This window comes from Geospiza fortis, unplaced genomic scaffold (assembly GCF_000277835.1).
Source record: "Geospiza fortis unplaced genomic scaffold, GeoFor_1.0 scaffold13, whole genome shotgun sequence".
Lineage (NCBI taxonomy): Eukaryota > Metazoa > Chordata > Aves > Passeriformes > Thraupidae > Geospiza > Geospiza fortis.
Window position 1 is genome coordinate 858,256 of NW_005054384.1, and position 15,346 is coordinate 873,601.

Below are 15,346 nucleotides of genomic sequence, written 5' to 3' on the forward strand. Positions count from 1 at the left end.
GCCTGATGGCACCTTCAAGGACCTGCAGGACAAACTCAGCTCTGATGACTCTTTCACCACGTTTTTCAACGAAACAGCCACTGGGAAGCACGTGCCACGGGCTGTAATGGTGGACTTGGAACCGACTGTGGTAGGTCAGTATAGAAATAAACGTGCAAAATGGAGATGAGATTGCTTTTCCTCATATCACCGTGGTGTGCCACCAGTCTCCACTGGCACAAAGTGGCCCTTTGCACCTCGGGCTACCACTAGGTAGCATGAAATCAATTTTCTTGTGACACAGGACACCAGATTCTGCCACAGGTGTTACAAACATAGGAACAAGAGGATCCCCAGCAGTTTAATGGCTGGTACACAGCCATGGTGGTGTGTACAACTTCTCTTTACATCAGCATTTAACTTTTGGGTTTGTTTAGCATGACATTTTTGCCATTCAGATTCTGCTTTTCTTCAGTGTGGATTTAAAGCAGGAACCTGACTGCTTCCCTCCAATGATAGAAGAATGTCTAAAAATTGGGACACCTGAATTTCTTCACACTGTTTTTTCTGGGGACTTGTGGATGCCGTACTTGTCACCAACAAGCTCATGAGAAGATAAGCGGCTGGATTGAAGATGCACAATAAATCAAACAAATGCAACAATGAAAAAATGCTCTGGAGACATTTCCCTTCTCCATCAGCATCTGTCTTTTGGCATCATGAGCTCCTGTGACTGAGAGCATGCCCTGATGCCAACAACAACCAGAATCTGTTGGCACTGGAGCATATTCTTACTGCCACTGTGATATTTTCTGAAAAATCCCTTTGCCAGGATTTCTTCTCCTGGGAAGATAAGAAGCCTCAGCTTCTCCATGTTTTGCTGCTCTGGAATGTGATTTGGAGATTGTTTATCCAGCATGTGAATTGTTTTTAATTCATGACCAATCAAAGTCCAGCTGTGTCAGACTCTGAGGAGTCAGCCACGAGTTTTTATTATTCATTCTTGTTAAACCTTCTGATGCATCCTTCTCTTTCTTTAGTATAGTTTTAGTATAGCAGAATATAATATAATATAATATAATATAATATAATATAATATAATATATAATAATAAATCAGCCTTTTGAGAACATGGAGTCAGATTCTCATCTCTCACCTCGTCCTGGGGACAGCCCTCACAAAAACCACATTCTTGCAATTTCTTTTTCTTCTTCAGATGAAGTACGGGCTGGCACCTTCCGGGAGCTTTTTCATCCAGAACAGCTGATCACTGGAAAGGAGGATGCAGCCAATAACTATGCCCGTGGCCACTACACCATTGGCAAGGAAAGCATTGATATGGTGCTGGATCGTGTCCGTAAGCTGGTAAGTCCCAGCAGCTCTGAAGCAGCAGTTTGGACTCTGCAGAAGAAAGAAGGGCAGAAGTAACAGTCAGCAAAGAGATTGCAGGTCATACAGATGGTATCCTGGACATGGTATAGAAGAGAGAAGCCCAGTAGTTCCCTTCCCAGCTGCATGCCTCCAGGCATTTCTATAAAGTGGTTATGAATACGTAATCTTTAATTATTAGCACAGCCCTAGAGCACCAATACTGATAGTGAAGGGTGGATTATGCAGTTGTACATTGCTGGTTTCAGCTAGAATAACAGAGCAGTGTGAAGTTCAGAGAGAGAGAGGCCTGGACAGATCCCTATGTCATAAGTTGAGACGGTGAGGAAAGCAAAGGTTGGAACTATCACCAGCCCTTTCCCAGGAAAACCTGACATGAAATCTATGCTGTATACTGCCTATGTCTGCTCACTCCTTCAGCTCAGGGTGAGCTCGCATAGCAAAGTCTTTTCCACCTTTTTCAGCCCCTGCTGTTTCACTTTTTCTTTTGCTTTCCAGACCGATGCCTGCTCTGGGCTGCAAGGATTCCTGATCTTCCACAGCTTTGGTGGCGGTACCGGCTCTGGATTCACCTCCCTGCTGATGGAACGCCTCTCTGTGGATTATGGCAAGAAGTCCAAACTGGAGTTCGCCATCTACCCAGCCCCTCAGGTCTCCACTGCTGTGGTGGAGCCCTACAACTCCATCCTGACCACGCACACCACGCTGGAGCACTCGGACTGCGCCTTCATGGTGGACAACGAGGCCATCTACGACATCTGCCGCCGCAACCTGGCCATTGAGCGCCCCACCTACACCAACCTGAACCGCCTCATCAGCCAGATCGTGTCCTCCATCACCGCCTCGCTGCGCTTCGACGGCGCCCTCAACGTGGACCTGACCGAGTTCCAGACCAACCTGGTGCCCTACCCGCGCATCCACTTCCCGCTGGTGACCTACGCGCCCATCATCTCCTGCGACAGGGCGCACCACGAGCAGCTCTCCGTGGCCGAGATCACCAACGCCTGCTTCGAGCCCAACAACCAGATGGTCAAGTGTGACCCCAGGCACGGCAAGTACATGGCCTGCTGCATGCTCTACCGCGGGGATGTCGTCCCCAAGGACGTCAACGTGGCCATCGCTGCCATCAAGACCAAGAGAACCATCCAGTTTGTCGACTGGTGTCCAACAGGGTTCAAGGTGAGTGGATTCAGTAGATATCAAGGTGAGTAGGGCTCTATTTTGTCCCATGTCCAGGAGGAATGGTGCATCTGACTCCATCTTATCAGAAGGCTAACTAATTACTTTATTATACTATACTATTCTATATTATATTACACTACATTTAAACTCAATCTGCCAAGCACTCAACCACCCAGTGTCTCGCGACTGTCAGCCAACAAGTCCCAACACACACACACCTGGATCCAATTGGCCAATGAATCAAAACTCACACCAGAATATAATTACCAATTCCCTTCAGGTAAACAATCTTACACTATGCATTCCAATTTGCACAAAGTGCAGCAAATGAGATAAGACCTGTTTTGATCATTCTTTTCTCTGCTTCTCTCAGGTTCAGAGAATGTGAATCCCACAGGGCTGCTACAAGCTTCTCTTTAGTGTTGAAAGGGGAGGTTCAGTCTAGCAGAAAACATGTATTTTTAAAGTTTTCTATCTTGTCTATTTTTCCTATTTCCCCCAGAACATGGGGTATGGGGATACCCCAGTCATTGGTTTCTCTGGGTCTGGATTGAAGGCACTCGAGACAGTAATTCATGTTCAGACTCAGGTGTTGATTATTTCTTACCAGTAAAACAGTTTCACAACCATAAGTTCAGCAGCTTTTCATTAGAAGGCAAAAAATGGCCAACAATCTCTTGTTACAAGGTCTTTTAAGACTAAACTATCCAATTAAGAACTGACACCTGGATTATTTCCCTTTTAACCCAATAGCTCATCCCAAAGAGCCCACAATGAGGAATAAAACTTTATATATATATAATATATATAATAAAATAATAAATCAGCCTTCTGAAACATGGAGTCAAGATTTTCATCTCTTCCCTCGTCTTGGGACCCCTGCGAAGACCACCACACATTAAACAGTAGAATTGTATAGATTTTAGAGTGAGTTTCATGCTCTTTGGCATGCCTTTGCCACCTGGCACCACTCCACCCCAGCACCTGTAACTTCACCCACCTTCCTTCAGCTCTTTGGCTGCCTCCTGCTCCCGCTGTTAGGAAATAAATTGCACATATAAATAAGTCGTACAGCCTTCTCTCCCATCCCTGTTTCCAGGTTGGGATCAACTACCAGCCCCCTACGGTTGTTCCTGGAGGAGACCTGGCCCAGGTGCAGCGGGCAGTCTGCATGCTGAGCAACACCACGGCCATCGCCGAGGCCTGGGCACGGCTGGACCACAAGTTTGACCTGATGTACGCCAAGAGAGCCTTCGTGCACTGGTACGTGGGAGAAGGCATGGAGGAGGGAGAGTTTGCAGAGGCCAGAGAGGACTTGGCTGCCCTGGAAAAGGACTATGAAGAAGTGGGAACTGACTCGTTCGAAGAAGAGAATGATGGGGAGTAATTAAAAAAATACATTTCGTCTCTGTGTCACTGTATGGTGCGTGCCAACAATTAGCTCAGCTTTTCTGTATGTTGTAAATGTAAATTTAGGAGAGGACATTTTTTATTGCATAAATGACAGGCAAATTAGATAAGATACCATCAGCTGCAGTCTGGGGTCCCTGGGGCACACTAGGGAGGGACTGGGGGGCACTTGAGAGGGACTGGGAGCACTGGGATGGGATTGGGAAGAAGAAATGAAAATGAGAAAGAAAAAGGATCTTCCCTGCACCCCCGCCTGCTCAGGTGTGCTGCTCCCCTCTCCTGCACTGCCCTGGGGCGCAGGGATTGTCCCTCTGCACACCTGAGCAATGCCCCAGGGGCGCCCAGGTGTTCCCCCTGCACTGCACATGCTGTCACTGCTGTCCTTTGGGAGATTCCCAGAGATCACCCCCTCCAGCAGGTACAGGATCCCCCCGAAAGCAGCCCTGAGCAGGGCCAGCCCCTCCTCATCCTCACTGACCACACCTGGGACTGCCCCGACCCTTTTCATCCTCACTGACCACATCTGGGGCTGTCCTGACCCTCCTCATCCTCACTGACCACATCTGGGACTGCCCCGACCCTCCTCATCCTCACTGACCTCATCTGGGACTGTCCTGACCCTCCTCATCCTCACTGACCACATCTGGGACTGCCCTGACCCTCCTCATCCTCACTGACCACACCTGGGGCTGTCCTGCCCCTCCTCATCCTCACTGACCCCCCCGGGGCGGCCCTGGACAGGGAATTCCGCAGGGATTTCACTGAATCCCGCTCTGAGCCTCATTCACCAAGCCGAGCAAACCTCGCTGCTTTTCACCTTAAACCTGACGCTGGCTGGAATGAAGGAAACCAGAATCGACCGGGATTGCAGCATCCCAAAAATACCGGGATGAGCCGGGATGGGGCATCGCGGAAAACCCGGAATGGATTTCCACGGAATACGGAATGGGAGGGGGCAAACCCGGAGTGGATTTACCTGGTATATGGAATGGGTAAAAAAACCCAGACTGGATTTTTTTCCTGGAATATGGAATGGGGGAAAACCCAGACTGGATTTTTTTTCCTGAAATATGGAACGGGGGAAAACCCAGACTGGATTTTTTTTCCTGCAATATGGAATGAGGGGAAACCCGGACTGGATTTTTTTCCTGGAATATGGAATGAGGGGAAACTCGGACTGGATTTTTTTCCTGGAATATGGAATGGAGAAAAAATCTGGACAGGATTTTTCCCAGATTATGGAATGGGGAAAACCCCAGACTGGATCATCCCAGAATACGGAATGTGGGAAAACCTGGACTGGATTTCCATGGAATATGGAATGGGGAAAACCTGGACTGGATTTCCCTGGAATATGGAATGGGGAAAACCCCAGACTGGATCTTCCCAGAATATGGGATGGGTTAACCTGGACTGGATTTCCCTGGAATATGGAATGGGGGGAAATGGGAGGAAACAAGGTTTGATCCCAGTCTTCTGTACAGAGGTGTAAGGCAGAAACGATGTTCCTAAACCAAGAAGCCATGTTCCTAAACCAAGAAAACCAAATTGTTCCAGCAGTGCACTCTGCTCAAACACTCAACCATGGCTGGAACTGCCCAGGTGCTGTAAGAGACCGGCTGTTGGTGCTCACGGCTTGAGCAATCACTGGCTGCTGCTCCAATGATGCACAGAGGGGCCTCCCAGGTGCAGAAGGGCGTGCACACCTGAGGCTTCAGCCTGGCTTTCCAGATAAGGAAGGGGCTGATAAGAGGCAATCCTGCGAGGTGGGATAAGTCCTTGTCATCCTACCTGACACAATGACTCAGCTGTGAAAGCTCCTCTCCAAAGTACTGGGACATTCACATCTCAGATGAGGCAATTCACGTTGGCTCATTGGCCATAACATTGGATTTGGAATTCTTAACTTCCCGAAGGCTTTTTAGATCTCATCCTGACCACTAACATTACAATTTGTTTTATTTGCAAGGACACTCAGTGATCAGGAGCCCTGCTCTTGAAGCAGTCAATGCACTTTTTGGAGCTATTTGGACATTAGGAGTGCCATGGTAATTATCAGCAGTTTTTGTCCAAGGGCAGTGTGTTCAGACACTCAAACACTGCTCCTTTCAGTTTGAGTCTCCCTTCATCTGAGCCCATTTTCTGGGCTCAGCCTGCTGCCTGCTTTGGAAGTGCCGTGCCGTGTCGTGAGTTCCGCAGGCAAAGCTTAAAATACTCTTAATACTCCTCCTAACTGAGCGCCCAGGCTCTCACAGGGGTCCTTACCAAGCTGCTTTAGCAACTTCCACCTGGCAGATCTAGCTCCTGTTCACCCTCCAGTGTCCTTTTGCACTTTGCTCAGGTGGTTTCGTTCTCTCTGGGCAATTTATGGCTTAGAGGTTCTCCTCTCTCCCTTCCTTCCTTCCTTCTATCGGGCAGTCGCCACACAAGCCAGTAATAGAAAGGGAACATCACTAAATTTAAAATATTGCTGAGAGCCTCTGCCACAAGCCAAGACACTGAGTCATTTGTGCCGTTCTGCTCAGAAGTCCCTACAGATGTCCACATCACCCCCCGTGACGATTCAGGGCAATTTTCACTGTCCCTGTGCCTCGAGTGAACACCTCAGCTGCTAAGAACTGAAGAGTGGTCCTGCCTCCGACAGAGCCAGGCAGCGTGAGCAGAGGGTTTGCAGCTGGGACCTCTCCACAAGGACATCCCTGACGGGTTCCAGATAACCCCTGCGAAATCCTCCCGTGCGTGTCTCCTCCCCACGGCTCAGTGGGGCTGCACAGATGTCCCTGGCACAGGGCTGGGAGCGCAGCTGTGCGCGGGCAGTTCAGCCTCACAACGCTTCCTCCAGAAGTCACACGCGAATTGATCCGCATTAAGGGACAAAGAACCGGCAGTGAAAACCCCTCGCTCCCTTTCTCCCAGCCCCCTCCGTGCCGGGAGGCGGCGCAGGGCGGCTCCGAGTTTCACTTTCTGTGTCTGCTCCCGGCCGAGCGGGAAATGAAAACTGAGCGGCTCTGAGAGCGGGGCGGGCGCTGCCGCTGCCTGACGCGCCGGATCCCGCAGCCCTGCCGCTCCCCCGGATGAGCGGTCCCTCCGTGCGGTGCTGCCCCGTGTCAGCGGGTGCGCGGCGAGCGTGAATCGGTAAGAAAGCGTTTCGCTGCTTTGTGAGATTGGATGCTGGACGCGCAGTGTGTCAGGAGGGGAGGAAATAGAGAGATAATAACGGAGTAGTTTGGCAGCCAAGTGGGAAGTCTCAGTCGCATCCCGCTGAAGTGTGGAGGTGAGGCGCTCTTAGGTGCTTCTTTCCCCTCGAGATTGTCACACTGAGCCTCTGCTGGAGCCAGCATCTCAGGGCGGCCATAGAAACAGAATAGTTTGGGTTGGAAGGGACCTTGAAATCATCTAGTTCCAGCCCCCGTGCTGAGGGGCAGGGACACCTGCCCCGAGAACAGATTGCTCTGAGCCCCATCCAGCCTGGCGTCCCTGCTGCAGCCACCGCCTGCCTGAGCATCACCGGCAGCCCAGGATCCCCGGGGAGGAAAAGGAGCTGGCAGGGAAGGGACAAGGACTGCAGTGGGAACCCTTCTCGGGCACAGGGAAGGGACAGCTCGGGGTTTGTGGTGAGAAGCCGGAGTCTTGGGAGAGCAGATGGAGACTGGAGCAGGGCAGGGAGAAAGGGAGGACACTAGGCTGGCTGAGGGAGAGGAGTGTGAGGGTTATGATGATGATGATGATGATGATGATGATGGGCTGCAGGGTGCGAGGAGGGTATCTCTGCTCCCTGTTCTCTGCCCAGAGCTGGTGCCAGCTGGGGCACTGAGGTACCAATCACACCCCTGACCTGCAAAGGAAAGCAAAGCAACGCTGCTGCTCCGGTGAGAGAGGAGAAATGGGGATCAGGAGGAGAGCCTGCTGCTCAGCTCCTTGCCTCGCTCGCCTGTTGTTTTATGTACCTGTGCAGGGAAAAGGAGGTCAAGTGCAAGTCTTAGGAAGGCTGTATTTCTGATAGCTGAAACGAGCAGGTTCCAGGGGTTGGGAAGTTCTGTTTGTGTCCCTGCTGCCACAACAGGATCCTTGGTAGTGGTGACTGGGAGCGAATTTCATGGAACCAGAGACACAAATCTTCTTGTATCCCCCTGCACCTTCCTTCCAAAGTTTCTTAAGATCTTTCTACCTTTTCTTCGAGCCGCCCAAAGCTATTCAGCCCTGTTCTTGCTCTTTAATCCCACTCTTAGTCCTCCCTTTCCTGTCAAAACCTGTGTCTTGCATGTTTTCTTTATCCCCAATCCATCCCTAGCTATGTTTAGCTACCTCTGCACTGCCTATCCCTCTCCTTTCTGTCTCTTTCAACATTCCCACTGCCTGGGAGCATCCCTCACCTCCTGGCTGGTTCTACACCAGCTAAACTCCAGCTCAGCTTTCAGAAACCTGAATGTGTCGTCATCTCCAGGAAAACAGGCAGTCGGTGTTCAGGCTCTATTTTGGCAAGAGAGAAATTAGATGAAATTTATCTTTTCCTGCATAGCTGTTCTAATCACCGTGTTTGGGTATAAAAAATAATGCTCATCTATCTGTCTTTCAGAGTTTGGTTTTTCCCTCCCAAAAAAACTTCTCAGCAAATTCGACAATATTTGGTGAATCTTAGTGTGGGACACTTAGGGCTTAAAAGAAATCTTCAAAACTAAATGATCAAAAGTACAACTGGAAATAAGTATACTTAAGCTTAAAGGTAATAATCAGGGACAAAAAAATCCATTTCTAGCTTTTCTGCCTGAATCTTCAGTAACTTTGACACTATTAGGCATAGTTAACCCAAAACTATGCTTTTAAAGCAAAGATTTTACCTTTTTTTTTTTTTTTCTTTTATGAAAGACAACCAGGATTTTGCTTATTTCCCTTTCTTAGTAGTTTTTCTTCATTCTTTCAAGTGCTTGGCCTTAGGCTGATTTTATGTGCTGTTTAATATTTGTAAAATAATAATTTCTGAGCCTTTTTTGGTTCTCCACCCCCCATCCTTTCCCCGTGAATATCCACTTTTTTCTGATTCTGTCTCCATGTTGGCAGTGGGCTTTTAGAAAATTTCACTTTTATGTAGTTGCATTTGAACTTTTATCAGACTGTTTTGTTTGCATATTTTTATTTTGCTTTAGTAGCTGAGTCCCAGGAGACAGTCAGAGTAATGGTCTGTTGAATACTCCCTTAAAAATCAAGGCATTATAGTGGTTCTTTTGCATGAACAGTTACTTTGCCTGTGATCAGTTGAAGGAACAGAAAAAGAAACTGGTTTGTTGGTACTAAAATATCTTTCAAAATTACAGTCCAAAGTGCCACAGCAGTGCTGTGACTCAGGGCTTAAAACAGGGAGCCCAGTAGAGAAACCACTTATCTGGTCAGAAGAGAAGGTGAAACTTGACCTTGGCTACTTTTTAAAATATAAAATATTTATATTTATAAATATTTCAATGCTTTTCAATACTTGCACTACTTTTTAAAATATAAACATCTGCTTTTGGACAATTCTAATAATCTTATTTACCAAATCTTCCTGAACAGGGATATATAGAGTTCCTTGGCTAGATGGAGCTGTTTCTGTGGAACTGAAGATTCATTTATTTATTTATTTAGCCACCAGAGGAAGACAGGATGAGCAATTGTTGTCAGACTCTGTTTCTGTTCCTTTAGCAATAGCCTGCACACCTCAGCACCCATGTTGATTCAAATATCCCACCTGCTCTTGCAGTGATCTGACTGATTTTATTGATATTCCAGGCTGAGCTGGATGGGGCCTTGAGCAACCTGATATAGTGGGTGACATCCCTGCAGGTGGCAGGGGGTTGAAATTAGATGATCTTTAAGGTTCCTTTCCAACCCAAACCATGCAATGGTTTTTTCATTTCACCTTTTTCATAATGGAAAGGTCTCTTCTGTCCTTGAGCAGTATTGTTGATGGGACAGACGAGTGGACATCAAGAAAGAAGCAAGAAACCAGAGGTGGCACCAAGCGAGGTCATGGAGGCCGAAATTGAAGTACAGAATAATAAAGAGGAAACCAAAGAGGTGAAGGCCAAAAACCAGAAGCTGACATCAGTCTTTGGTCTGGCAGACTTAAAAAATGGTAATAATGTTTTGCCTATTCTTCGCTGTCATATTTTCTATTTCTCATGCCTGCTGTTCCCTTCCCTGTCCACAGGCATAATTTTCTCCTATTCCTTATCTCTTCACTGAGGAATATACAGATGATTCTCATTTTGCCTTGCCAAGTAACAATTCTGAGTTTTTTTAGAATGGAATGCATGAAAATCTCAGAGCTTTTTCTGTATTTAAGTCGTCGAATTGGCCATTGCAGCCAAAAGTGCCTAGCTGCTGGCTCTGTCTCTCTCCAAACACAGCCAGCATCGCTGGATTTACTAAACCATGGACTAGGCCCTGGTTACTCTCCTCATACAGGCAGTCTTTGCCTCCTGTTGCTCTATTTTATGTTTAGGTGTGTTATGAGAGGACTGAAAAAGAGGAACTGGCAGAAATCTGAGAATCATTAGCCAGGTTTACTTTGATCTCTTCTGTCAGTTGCCAAACAAAACCAAATATTATCTGCTTGATCAACAGAAGAATAGATTGAACACTTTATCAGGCCCGACCAAGATGCTGAGCCCATAGACTGAATGGTTGAATGCGCACAAGAAGAGTTTGCCACTTTCAAATAACTTTCACTTTCTTTTCTTGTGCCTATCCCCAGGCCTCACTTGGTCTTTTTGTCCCCTACAGAAGCTATTGGACTGTACAACCTTGGGCAGAGCTGCTGTCTGAACTCCCTGCTCCAGGTGTTCCTCATGAACATCCACTTCACCAGGATACTCCGGAGGTACCTCCTGTTTCACCTCCCTGGGATGTTTCCATTGCTGCACTCCTATCTCCACTCCTTCTTTCACATGGGATGTACTTTTGAAGGCATCACTGCATCACTGAGGTGCTATCAGGATGCTTTTGGTCCCTCAGCAAAGTCTCTGCCTTGTGCTGTCTGTCATGCACTGACAGGCCCTGCAAAGGTAGAAGCTGCAGCGTTCAGACTTGTAAATAATCTCTGATTTGTGTCCTGAACTGAGTCTTTGTGGTTTGTGTCTCTCTCTTTTCCCTAACAGGATAATTTTATATAATTTATAAATTTCTTATAAATTTACTTCTAAATTATAATAGCATTATAATACATAATAATTTAAATATAATATAGAAATATTAAATAGATATTATATTTATATATTAAGGATGTATATTATTATATTAAATACATAAACATCATAATATATTATTATATTAAATATATAAATATTACAATATAAAAATATTATAACATATAGCAATGATAATTTTTAATTTATAAATTAATTTATAACAATTAATTTATAATTATTAATTTATAAATTAATGTATCATTTTATATATAATAATTATATATAGTAATTATATTTATTTAATATATATATATATAAAAATATATAATTTTGTTCCAGGTTTACTCACAGACTTTATAATAAAGGATATGATGTGTGTAGCCATATCCACTATTAATTTTGTCCCTTGAAGCATGTAAACACAGACATACCCTAATCCCTGGCCTTTGGGCCCTGACTGCCCTGGCTAGCCCCTGAGAGAGAAGTGTTGTTGCAGATTATGAATACCTAGCATCACTTTGTTTTGCTTGACTGTTGTCTCTCTGTGTTTTGAGGAGGATTTGGGTTCCTGACCACACTAATAACTGGTTTGCTTTGTTTTCAGTTTACTCACTCCACTGCAGATTTAGTAATCTAAGTGGATCATTCCCATTCAGTCCTTTCTTACATGCTCACTGCTGAGCAGAGGAGAAAGGACAAATTTCAGACATGCAGAAATGATAGGTGTCATCAATGGGCAAAGCTAAATAATGTAAACTGTTAGTTACCATGCTTATTTGAAGAAAGAAAAACCTGTGGGCTACAATGAATTTAGGGAGAATTAAGATGTTTTGTTGGCATACAGTTGAAAGAGAAGCATTATGATATGTGTCCCCATGAAATTCTGAGGGCATGTTGAGAGTGAGGACATCAATGGGTGGGAAGAAAAAAGGTCTGGAATTGGCTGTAACTAATGGTTCTAGAGGCCAGAAAGCACTTGAGATCCTGCTTGGCTTGTCTCTTATTCAGGAACAATCCAACTTAAAATTTTGGCCTTTTACTTTAGAGCTGTCATCCTGCACTGTGGGACTCCCTTTCCCTTTTCCCTTTTTTTGCTGAAAACGTTCCCATTCTGGTTCCTCCTGAGCTGCTGTCCCTGCTGCTGACCTGTGCTCCTTCAGGTGTGATGTCTGACATTTCTCCATTGAACCTCTATTCACCTCTGGTGTTGCTTCTCCCCCTTCCAGGATCACAGTGCCATCCTCTCCTGCCCAGAGGAGGAGCAATGTCCCGTACCAGATGCTCCTGCTGCTGGAGAAGATGCAGTGTGGCAAGCGCAAAGCTGTTGGTCCCACAGAGCTGGCTTGCTGCCTTTCAGAGCACAGAGTGGAATGTAAGCAGCCCTGCCTCATCATGCCCACCTCTGTCTGCATTTATCCAGCACATACAAGCAGCCCAGACCCCAGCATCTCCTCCAGGAATTCAGAAATGTCAGGAGTTAGGTTCACAGTGACACAGTGCTCCTTGCAGCTGCCTCCCAGCTGAGTGCAATGCTGTGTCTTACTGAAGAGAGATAAAAACAAACCCTGCTGAATGTATTTGCTGCTATCCAAAGGGTGGGAGGACTGTCAGGCTGCTAGAAGATTCAGCTATGGGTGCTGTGCAGGGCAGAGAGGACAGGTCATTGTTTGATTTGTCTTGCTGTACTTTATCATGATAGTGAAATAGCTGCTGTTACTGTTTAGAAGAAAGGGATGGTGTGGAAAAGAGAATGAGTTTGCACAGATCCCCCTCCTGCTCCTTCTTATAAGGGCAGGGAGAAGAATTTTCAGGCTAAATCTCCCAGCTGGCCAAAGTTTTAAAAGAGAGAGGTTTTTAATGCATGAGTGACCAGTGACAGTGGGATGCCAAGAGTCTGTCTATGTGTGCAATACACAGGATATTACCAAATGCCCTTATCTTTGTCATATAAAAGCCCAAACAGCAGTTTTCAGAACTGAAAAGGGAGGTGCCCTGATGTTTATGAAAGAGGAACACAAGATAAACTCAGTATCCCTGTTTGCATCATTTTTCTCCTGACTCTGAGTGGCTTTGCAGTCAGCCATCTCTCTTCCAGTTAAGGAGACACAGAGATCAAGGGGTTTATCTTATCTCTGTGTGACACGTGGATAGGGCCTGCTGTCATTTTAGTCTCAGCACTCAGAAGCATTTTAGCCTTCCTGGGACATGAGGGGATGGGGAAAACAGGTCTGTGGAGTAATAAAGGTGAAAAAGAGAACAGAATCTTCCCTGCATTGTTTCTGAGGAGGATTCAAAGGGGACTGTTTACAAAGGCATGGTAGGACATGTGACATAGAAGTGATAAGATAAGGGGTTATGGCTTGAAATGGAGAGCTGGTTTAGATTGAATATTGGGAAGAAATTTTTTTACTGTGGGAGTGGTGAGACACTGGTGAAGAATGACCAGAAAAGCTGTGGGTGCTGCGTCCCTGCGAGTGTTCAAGGCCAGATTGGAAAGGGTTTGCTGGAAGGAGTCTTTGCCCATGGTGGGGGGGAGTGGGACCATTTGAAATTTAGGGCTCCTTGCAATCCAAAGCATTCTCTGGTAGGTATTGAGCATCCTCTTGTCCCTGCATCTGGTGATACTGGGTGGTACAAACACTCCTGTCTTCTCCCAGTGCCTACTCAGGTCACATGGAGAAATTGCAGCTGGTGCTCAGTCTAAGCTCTGTCCCTGCAGGGAGGAGCAAGGGACAAGAAACTGGGTCTAAGAGGGGACAACAAATCTCCCTTTGCCATTTGTGGGAAATCTGTGCTGGGTGCTGTTCATGATACTGATTGAGGCTGTGTTTTCTGCTTGTGCAGTGTTTGTGCAGCATGATGCTGCTCAGCTCTTTCTGACTCTCTGGAACTTGTTAAAGAAGCAGATGAAAAAGCCAGAGCTGGTAAGGATGGTGACTGAAATGAACCTTTGCCCCTTATCATGTGTGGTTTCCTATGCTCCTTGAAGGATCTCATTCACTGGCAATTGTCCTAAGTTAAAGTTTTAAAATTATCTTTCATTGCATCTTTCAAATGGGACAGAGAATCTTTGTTTCATAAGCTTTGACATTTTGAATCACAGTAAAATTTTGCTCATCCTGCTTTCAGGGCATGCCAGTGTCCATTCTAATGGGAGAGCTGATAAATAACTAAAAGATTGATCTTTTTGCAGCATTGTATTTGGTTGAATTTAATTTCCTTTTCCCCCCAAATTTCTGTAAGCGTTTATTGGTATATCTTGACACAGCTTTTCCATTCTTTGAAGTCAGCCACGTGCATTTCACTCTAATTAGTCACTGATAGGATGTGATGTATGTAACAGCTCCTCCCATGGGACTGGGAAAAGTGACTCTTCCCTGACTGACTGTCACAGTTTTATTAGTACCAAAGACAGGCTCCTGTTGCAGTTTCAAGCAAAACAGAACAATTCTGCATGAAAGCAGATATTTAACTCTCTGATCTTACAGGCTGTCTCTTTCCCCTCTGTTAGGGAATGAAGGGAAGGAGTTGTTCTCCTTTAAATTGTGGGAAGTACCCTGTCCACATAAGTCATTGTCACATCTTAGTTCCAATCTCAGAGGAATAACCTTGCTTGGAATGTGTGACCACAGGGGCTTTCCCACCCACAGGGAAACAGCTCAGCTGTCTTCTTCATAAACCTTGTTTTGGCTTTTTTTTTCACCCCTCCAGGTTAAAGAGCTGCGTGACTTGTACATGATCTGCATACAGGAGCATGTGGCCTGTCAGAAATGCTCTTTTGAAGTAAAGAGCAAAAGCACCATGTTAACCCTTCCACTCCCAGTGCTGGATGCCAATTCTCACAGGCTGAAGACTCTGGTAAGTTTAGCAGCAGCACCTTTTCCTTAGGAGATGATTCCCCTCTGCTCATAGTGGATTTTTCAAATGCCAGTGGACCACTGGACCTTATAGATTCTCTGACCACTTTATACTGTTTCAGCATAAAGGAGCTGCTTTGAAAACCTTTAAGGCTTTGAAGTAGGTATAAAAGACATTTATACACCAATACCTCCTCTGTGGAATATGTGTACCCCTTTTTATTCCCAACTATTGTAATCACAGCAGCAACTAGGAGAAAATTAGATACCTTTTGTTTCAGTCTGCAGTATTTTATCCTTTGAATAAAACATGCCTTCTGTAACTTTGCTGTTTGCTTGGGCCCTCTGAAATAATGTAGAAATAAA

The 15,346-nt window shown here is 45.9% G+C and overlaps 2 protein-coding genes across 2 annotated transcripts in view; both read left to right on the plus strand.

Annotated features, from left to right (window-relative positions):
* TUBA8 (tubulin alpha 8) lies at window positions 1-3,937 on the plus strand. Its single transcript, XM_031060517.1, has 4 exons — window positions 1-134; window positions 1,196-1,344; window positions 1,867-2,547; window positions 3,650-3,937. Exons 1-4 carry the CDS (start codon window positions 107-109, stop codon window positions 3,935-3,937), a joined length of 1,146 nt encoding a protein of 381 aa, XP_030916377.1. The 5' UTR covers window positions 1-106.
* A 3,073-nt stretch (window positions 3,938-7,010) lies between these two features.
* The window catches only part of USP18 (ubiquitin specific peptidase 18), an 11,965-nt gene continuing 3,629 nt past the window's right edge, over window positions 7,011-15,346 (plus strand). The window contains exons 1-6 of the mRNA XM_005425318.3: window positions 7,011-7,095; window positions 9,893-10,069; window positions 10,720-10,816; window positions 12,350-12,495; window positions 13,968-14,047; window positions 14,835-14,981. Of these exons, the coding sequence (XP_005425375.1) occupies window positions 9,901-10,069; window positions 10,720-10,816; window positions 12,350-12,495; window positions 13,968-14,047; window positions 14,835-14,981 (639 nt within the window). The 5' untranslated portion in view covers window positions 7,011-7,095; window positions 9,893-9,900. The remainder of the gene's footprint in view (window positions 7,096-9,892; window positions 10,070-10,719; window positions 10,817-12,349; window positions 12,496-13,967; window positions 14,048-14,834; window positions 14,982-15,346) is intronic.